This window comes from Rhizopus microsporus (assembly GCF_002708625.1).
Source record: "Rhizopus microsporus ATCC 52813 unplaced genomic scaffold scaffold_4, whole genome shotgun sequence".
In the NCBI taxonomy this organism is placed as follows: domain Eukaryota; kingdom Fungi; phylum Mucoromycota; class Mucoromycetes; order Mucorales; family Rhizopodaceae; genus Rhizopus; species Rhizopus microsporus.
This window is the reverse complement of record NW_019671919.1, coordinates 784,321-791,473: the sequence shown is the minus strand read 5'-3', so window position 1 is coordinate 791,473 and position 7,153 is coordinate 784,321. Positions and strand designations below refer to the sequence as shown.

Below are 7,153 nucleotides of genomic sequence, written 5' to 3'. Positions count from 1 at the left end.
CCATCATCTTACACACACGACCGCTTGGGCCTTTCTCTTTCCTATTGATGATTCAGCTTCCTTTTACCTGAACAAACCCTCACATAAATCCTCCCCAAAGCCACCAGTGATTGTTGTTGGATGAAAGCAATGGTGGATAACCATTATAGGGCCTTGAACATCTTAACCATGCACTATACACCCAACCACTTCTTCAAGGCATTGATCAAAGACCCTTTCATCCTCTGGTTCTCGTCTTGACAAAGATTCATATAATTCATATAATACAAACGTTCACCATGGCAACACTCCAGATTCTTTTTTTCTCCCTCTCTTCAGTCTGTCCTGGCCCTTTGAACAAGTCTGTTATTTGTTTTCTTAGGCATCCGTAGACGAACTCAATAAAGTTCAATTTGTTATCGCAAAAGAGTGGAGATGATTCTGATAGGTAGGTCCATGCTAATTAGCTAAGGGAGCTATCTGCGTCTCATGCTTGCTATAACGTCCTGTTCCTATGTGAATATGGTAACAAAATGAAGCTAAAAGAAAGATTACTGACTAGTTAAGTAATGCTGAAGAATTTGAAATGATACAACTAATTGAGATTATATGATGCTTTAACAAGTTACTTGATGTATACAACTCTGATCAAGGCATTATATTAAAACTATAACATCTCTAGAAAAGGGTTACTAGAAGGCTTCTTGTATTCAAACGAAGTGATCACGCTTTTTGATCCAAAAAAGAGTGCTCATATAAACACGTTTCACAAGCTTTGCTCAAAAGGGTAAGGCGCTAACTATTGCAAGGTAAATAAATAGATAAAAAAGGAGTCATTCATTTTATTCCAGCATTGTTCATTTTTTCTAGAAACATAGAGTATCCAAGCCTTTATTTTTTTTTTTTTTTCATTTATATTAATTCTAATAATAAAAAGAAAGAATATTGCTTAGAGAAGAAAAATAAGAACCCTTGCTCTCCCCCCGAAGCAGGAAAGACCAGCTACCCGGCACTTCAACATCCGGCAATGTTCTAGGAGCATTCCTTCAATCTCGGAATTGGATAAACTATAGAGTTCGAGTGTAGAGAAAAAAAAGTTTAAAATGAGTGCCTCCTTTTATAGTTTTTGATTTGTTTACATTGTGACTTTGAAAAAGAAATGTTCCTTTTTGCTGCATGAATTATTTTAAGGAGAATGCTATTCCTCATTCCTCATTGGGCGATTTTTTGTAGTAGGCTTATAGCGTAGATCATGTTATTCAAGTAGTAATACAGCGAATGCCAGAAAGGAACATTATAAAATTGGACTAACTCTATCAAATATGGATTTCACTGCTGCTACCAGCCATTAACAAACGCTTTATTAAGCCATAAAATACTAAACGCCTATTCCTGCCTTCAAACAGCAATGGGCGATATCATCAAGGCTTGTATTACTGGGAGTTCTTTTTTGTCCTGCTTTTGTCAAAACAATAACTGCTGTAGAAGTGATGAAACTTCTTTAATTCATCAAAGCTCATCATAAATCCTGATAAAACTTTCAGTGTCAGTAGCAGCTTGAGCTGCTTCAGTTCCATTACGGTGATAGCGCTGTCGTCATCATAAACAGACATACGTACACTAGACCATATATTACGATATAACGTTATGTCATATTAGAAAAATGGAATTTGCATCAAATTTCATTTTATATTTTGCATCTTGTGCTTTAAGTGTGGAATTTATGGAACGTGATAAAGATAACTGCTTATTTGAATAAATTAGAGAAAAATAATCTGTCGTGGTCAGAATTGTGAAGAGTGCCGAAATAGGATCAGTATGGCTCACTATCAACTCGTACTCTTCTGACGCATGTTCTGTGATTCAAGTAGGAGGAGGCCGTAGTCGAAATAGTAAAGGGCAAAGTGCTGTCAAGCTGGAAATGAGTGTCGTTGATTTGTTTATTTATTTTGTACTAAGAAGGAGCTGTTCATCCGCCAGCTTGGATTCAAAATCCAGACGAAGGCCAAGTATCTTCTTTACTTCATTTACTGTCAATCTCCAGTTAATTGGGCTTGAACTGTTGCCCCAAAGTTCATGTATCTCTGAAGGCTAATGATCACTTCATGTTAGTATTCGTTTAAAAAGTCAGATCATGCTATTACCTCTTCAAAGTTAAGTATAGTAGACATCTGGTTCAAGCGAGTAAACTTATCACGCGAGAGCCATTCTGTTATAGAGGATAGGTAAAGAATGATAGATCGAAGGTCTTTATCAAATCTTAGAGCACCGTATTGATTAAATCTTGTCTGTGAAACAATTCGTTCCCACTGAGCAGTGATGATGTCTAGCATCAGATCCATCAAGGTATTAAAATTATTTTCTGTTAATGTGCGTTTATATAAGTGAATCAAATGATTGAAGCCTTGTCTAAACTTTTTGACAAACTTTTCTTCAATATCTGCCTCATTATACTCATCTTCCTCTAGAACATATTTAACTTCACGATATGATTCTTGAAATAAAGGCCGAATACGTGGCTTGAGTACTTGATTCACTAGTTGTTCGATACCGTGCTATATACAAAATCCAGTTCATTGTTCTCTTTCTTTTACTTGTTTGCTTACCTTCAGTAGCCGATTGAACTTGTCTGCAATTCCTTCAAACTTGTCAATGGATGTAGTGACCCTTGCTATGTCATTCTCCTCATCCAACCAAATGGCTCTTGTGATTTCAGGTTGCAGCTCCTTAGCTAATCGATGTGTGTAATCTGCACTTATATCTAAGTTGTTCAACACAACCATGTAGCTTATTTTAGCATTTTCAATCGCTTTTTCTGCGTTTCTTCCTGTCGTATCATGCGCAGTAAAAACAGTGGACATGTGTTGCTGAAAATAGTTTATATACTGGTTTTCTAAAGCTTTAAGTAGGGTGCGAACTGTAGAGGATATCACGTCTGGTTTATATGTTGATATGCACCGTTTGAGTATGGTCTTTAGGATGAAAAAGACGTCATCTACACATGTTGACGAAGCATGAGGTGTGGCTGGATCGTAGTCATCTAAATGAATTGCTTTGGTAATGCTTTTCTTCAGCAAGTACTCGTCAATTACTAGATATGAATTCATCATTTCATGTACACGTTTGGATAAACCAGAAGAGACAAGTAACCCGTTCGGTCCGTAGAATCGACTGTCTTTGCCTTTCATCACCAGTTCTTTTTCATCAGAGGCAAGTACATCCATTCCATCGCTGGCTCGTTCATTCATAAAGCTATTAAACAGCACAGTACGCTGACTGATGAGTGATAGCTCGTAGAGGTTGGCATCTAATTGTCGTGGATCAACCAATGGATTGTTATTATCATCATTTTGAGTTGATGTAGAAGTCGAAGGATTGGGTGATGCTCTGCTAGGTACAGCATTACCGCTTCGAAGCATAGCGATCATTAAACACTGTATTTCAACAAGCTATACTCCATATTAATAATGATTACTATGAGGATACATTTTCTCCTACTTCATTATCTATTACCTTTGTCTCTAATTTACGCGTCTGTAGAAATCGATCTAAGATAGTTATGCCTTGCTTATCGCTTTCCTCTTGTAATCGTTGAATGACACGCAACATTTTCCCTTTACCATAGTGCATCTCAACAAGGGGTTGGTGCTGATCAATGATGACCGCAATATTTTCAAACAGTCTTGTTAACGCATCAGCAAAATAGGTAGGTGCAGTTACTTTCTACACTATTTAGCTCAGATTGTTTCTTTTCTTATTCATCCTTTACCTAGACCCTCACTCATTTCATCTGCACAACGTGATTTGATAATGTTACAAACGAACCGTGAATACTGATCCAATCCTTCTGTTTGGCAGTTAATGAGAGGAAACAGTTTGAAGTAACGTGTAATGTCTGCTTGATTCCTTTCTGCCACTGCATCATCAAATTGACGGCTGAATATATCAAATAGTGCTGCTTTGGTCTCTGTCAATGTTTTTTCTGGATGATCTGGGTACTCTGATGTAGGCTTGATAGAATATAAGCAAAAACCTGTAAATAAAAATGATGACTTACCACTGTGAACTCGGCTAGTGATCCTTTCAAGATGGATGAGTCTATCTTTGATGCTCTCTGCAATAAAAGCGCTGCACAGTCATACTCCTTCTTTTGCATCGCTTCGTTAAGACTTGAAATACAAAACTTTAACTCCTGAACGTCTTCTACATACTTGATAGCAAGCTTTGCTCTTGTCTGTTCTTTATCGAGTTGTCTTACTTTATCGCTAATCACCTCAGCTAAATGAGCTGTTTGACTGACTGTATCTGTAAATGTAGCGGCTTTTACTTTCAAGGTATCTAATTGCGGCCTATGATAAAGCATGTTTGTATATATGAGAACGGGAAAGGTAGATGGGATGAATAGTTTACTTTATAGCTTTGAGTGAATTCAACGATGTATCTAGAATAGATTCCTGTTTTAAAATGTCATCAAGAAAAGCATCTATGCGATTTTCTTCTTCGTCCAATTGACGTAAACTTTCTCTTATTTCGTCAATATTGATTAAACTATCAAATTCCTTATCAAGGATATTTGTCTGCATAAGAGATTGATTTGATAGAGTAGCAGTGGGCATGTATTCACTAGACAAACCAAAAATTGAGCTCAATCAAATTATATATAAAGAAGTTCGGCATTTCAATCTTGTTCCTGCGCGTATGAGACTCATTGCTTCAATTGCTTTTACTGCTGCAAGTTCAGGTAGCTTTTTCAACGTGTCGAGCAAACAACAACATTATGACTTGGATTATCCTTAGCCTTTATCTTTTGACCCAATTTATCCACTGTCAAGAAAGAAAGAAAGAAAAAAAAGAAAGGGAAAGAGAGTGAGATAAAAAAGAGGGTATTATCAAAATGATATTACGTTGTAAAAAAGCAATACTCACAAAGGAATATTATTGTCTTATGAATGACGTGGTATTCTTCATTTAATGCTTCTTTCTTTTTTTTTATTCATAATGTGTTGTTGATTCATCCTCTCAGTCTTTGTTTTTTGGCTGTATTATGTAGTAAATGAGGCAGTTGAAGGCACGCTTCTTTAGATCAAGAGCAATTCCCCTCAATCTGTTAAAAATAACATCTTTTAAAATAATGTAACAGCGCAATCCTGCATCCAAACTAAGCCGTTTGAATATACGCGCTTTTTTTTCATATAAAAAATGTTATTCGTTTTCTTTTCTTTATCTAATGAATAATTCACTTGCTTTTAGATATGAGACAGAAAGGTAAGTAGAACTAAACACAAAAGACACCAGCTAAACATGATTTAGCTTTTGTACCCCTGAGACACTTAGTACTTCTGTCAATTATGTCAATTTACTTTTAACTTCTTATGGATACCCTGTTCCAATCGTGGTTGATTCTTCAGATCCTGAAGATAAATGTAAAATTATCAATTGTATCTATGCATTAATCAACGATAGAAAAGTAAAAGAAAACAGCGGTTTAAAAAGGAAAGATTACTAAAGCGTCATCATAGAAAGACATGCAGGAGAAACAACAATTATTAGAAAGAATTAATCAACTTGATAAGAATCAAGAGGAATTACAGACATTATTAGCAAATCATAAACGAGAATACATGCTTCAAGACAAAAAGATATCAGAACTAAAAACTAAACTAGAGTAAGAGTGTATTATTTCCTTTTGCATGTAAACTTATTATGTAGTGCGAGTGAAAAGGAACAAAAGAGACAATTGACACAGAATACACGTCTAAAGGAAGAGATGACAAAGGCCAAGAATAATATGCAATATATGAAAGCACAATATGCGGTAAGGCAACGATGAATGTTTTATCATGGATGTAGCTTACAAAAGAAATAGCACGAGACAAAAAGACACGAACAAGATATGGCAAAGATACAAGACAGACTATTAAGACAGATGAACAACCACATGAAGATCAATGTAGCATCACTCGATATGAACTCACACTTTGCAACAACAATGGATAATGCAGCAGATGATGATGAAGTTGTTCAAGTAAGTGTAAAAAAGGGAAAAAAAAAAAAACAAAACAAAACAAAGAATTAATGGCGTACACACATTCAGGTACGTGCAATGTATTCTGACCTATTATTGAAAGCAACAAACAGAGAAAGGGACGCAAAGAGAGAAAGTGAAGATTTAAGAGCAGCATTAATACAACTTTATACAGGAGTAAGACATCTATTAGAAGATAGGATACAGCAATCCAATATGAACAAGAGGGATCTTCAACGTGAGATTGCACGATTTAGTTTACCCATGGATTGTGGAGCAAAAGAGGCTTTGAAGGAAGTGGAGGATCTGCTGGTCAGGTTAAGAATGGAATGGAGCCATCAAATCGATCAAAGACCGAATGAAAACATAGATGAGCAACTACATGAAAAGGAAAAGACGATTCAATCCTTGGAACAATCAATGGAAGATTTACTGCAAAGTATAGGTAACTTCAATGCATTGTTATTAATCATTCAACTAAATATTATAAAGAGGCAATGAAAATTGAATACGAAGGAAAGATGCAAGTCTATAAAAGATTTGAACAAGGTGGCTTCTTTGATACTGTTATGCCTCAGCCTGAGCCAGTTGTGCTATCAGAGTAAGTGTTTTTTTTGTGATAAATTTTTAGCTAACTTTATAAACAGCTCCGAGAGCTCAGTAACAGAATTGGATCTGGAGAATATAGCAAAATATAAAACAATAAGAAAAAGGATAATGAGAGATAGACGAAAGATAACAGAAGCAGCTGAAGAGTTGGGAAAGCAGAGAGCACAATTAGAGGTAACAATACATAGTTGAATATCCCATATTCCACTCACACAGGCAAATGATAGGCCGAGAAATGGGCAATTAAACAGCTAAAATATGAAATACAAAAAAGAGAGATATTGGGCCAAGAGAATACATCGTAAGAAAATGATATAAAAAAGATATGACTCCCTTTTTAACATTCAATATAGCCCTCCGCCCAACCCACCCGAACCTGTGTCAGTCTCTAGCCATGAGCCTGGACGTCCTTACAAACGATATAAACTAGCATCTATGGGCACTCCTTCTGGCCGATAATACAAATCTAATAAACTACTTTCAAAGATTCAACTAATATGTGTGTATATGTAACATATGAGTGTGTATGTATGTGCGTAT

General features: G+C 35.9%; 2 protein-coding genes across 2 annotated transcripts; one reads left to right on the top strand and one right to left on the bottom strand.

The window, feature by feature from the left end:
• Nucleotides 1–1,693: 1,693 nt before the first annotated feature.
• Nucleotides 1,694–4,831, bottom strand: RHIMIDRAFT_276115 (COG4-domain-containing protein). The gene is made up of 7 exons (XM_023612594.1): nucleotides 4,390–4,831; nucleotides 4,037–4,328; nucleotides 3,749–3,989; nucleotides 3,493–3,698; nucleotides 2,586–3,428; nucleotides 2,124–2,534; nucleotides 1,694–2,070 (listed from the first exon to the last, which is right to left on the bottom strand). Exons 1-7 carry the CDS (start codon nucleotides 4,593–4,595, stop codon nucleotides 1,924–1,926), a joined length of 2,346 nt encoding a protein of 781 aa, XP_023468458.1. The 5' UTR covers nucleotides 4,596–4,831; the 3' UTR covers nucleotides 1,694–1,923.
• A 164-nt stretch (nucleotides 4,832–4,995) lies between these two features.
• Nucleotides 4,996–6,966, top strand: RHIMIDRAFT_276110 (uncharacterized protein). The gene is made up of 9 exons (XM_023612593.1): nucleotides 4,996–5,244; nucleotides 5,290–5,446; nucleotides 5,499–5,644; nucleotides 5,689–5,794; nucleotides 5,846–6,004; nucleotides 6,074–6,449; nucleotides 6,497–6,605; nucleotides 6,652–6,787; nucleotides 6,841–6,966. The coding sequence occupies exons 1-9, from the start codon at nucleotides 5,207–5,209 to the stop codon at nucleotides 6,916–6,918; spliced, it is 1,305 nt and encodes a 434-aa protein (XP_023468457.1). The 5' UTR covers nucleotides 4,996–5,206; the 3' UTR covers nucleotides 6,919–6,966.
• The last annotated feature ends 187 nt before the right edge of the window (nucleotides 6,967–7,153 follow it).

Excerpts from the sequence above, each read along its gene's own strand:
- RHIMIDRAFT_276115 (XM_023612594.1), bottom strand. The coding sequence starts at position 4,595 with ATGCCCACTGCTACTCTATCAAATCAATCTCTTATGCAGACAAATATC. Across the intron at positions 4,329-4,389 it reads AATTCACTCAAAGCTATAAA|GCCGCAATTAGATACCTTGA; the intron begins GTAAACTATTCA and ends GCTTTATCATAG. Across the intron at positions 2,071-2,123 it reads CTATACTTAACTTTGAAGAG|CCTTCAGAGATACATGAACT; the intron begins GTAATAGCATGA and ends AGTGATCATTAG.
- RHIMIDRAFT_276110 (XM_023612593.1), top strand. The coding sequence starts at position 5,207 with ATGAATAATTCACTTGCTTTTAGATATGAGACAGAAAG. Across the intron at positions 5,795-5,845 it reads ATATGAAAGCACAATATGCG|CACGAGACAAAAAGACACGA; the intron begins GTAAGGCAACGA and ends CAAAAGAAATAG. Across the intron at positions 6,606-6,651 it reads GAGCCAGTTGTGCTATCAGA|CTCCGAGAGCTCAGTAACAG; the intron begins GTAAGTGTTTTT and ends CTTTATAAACAG.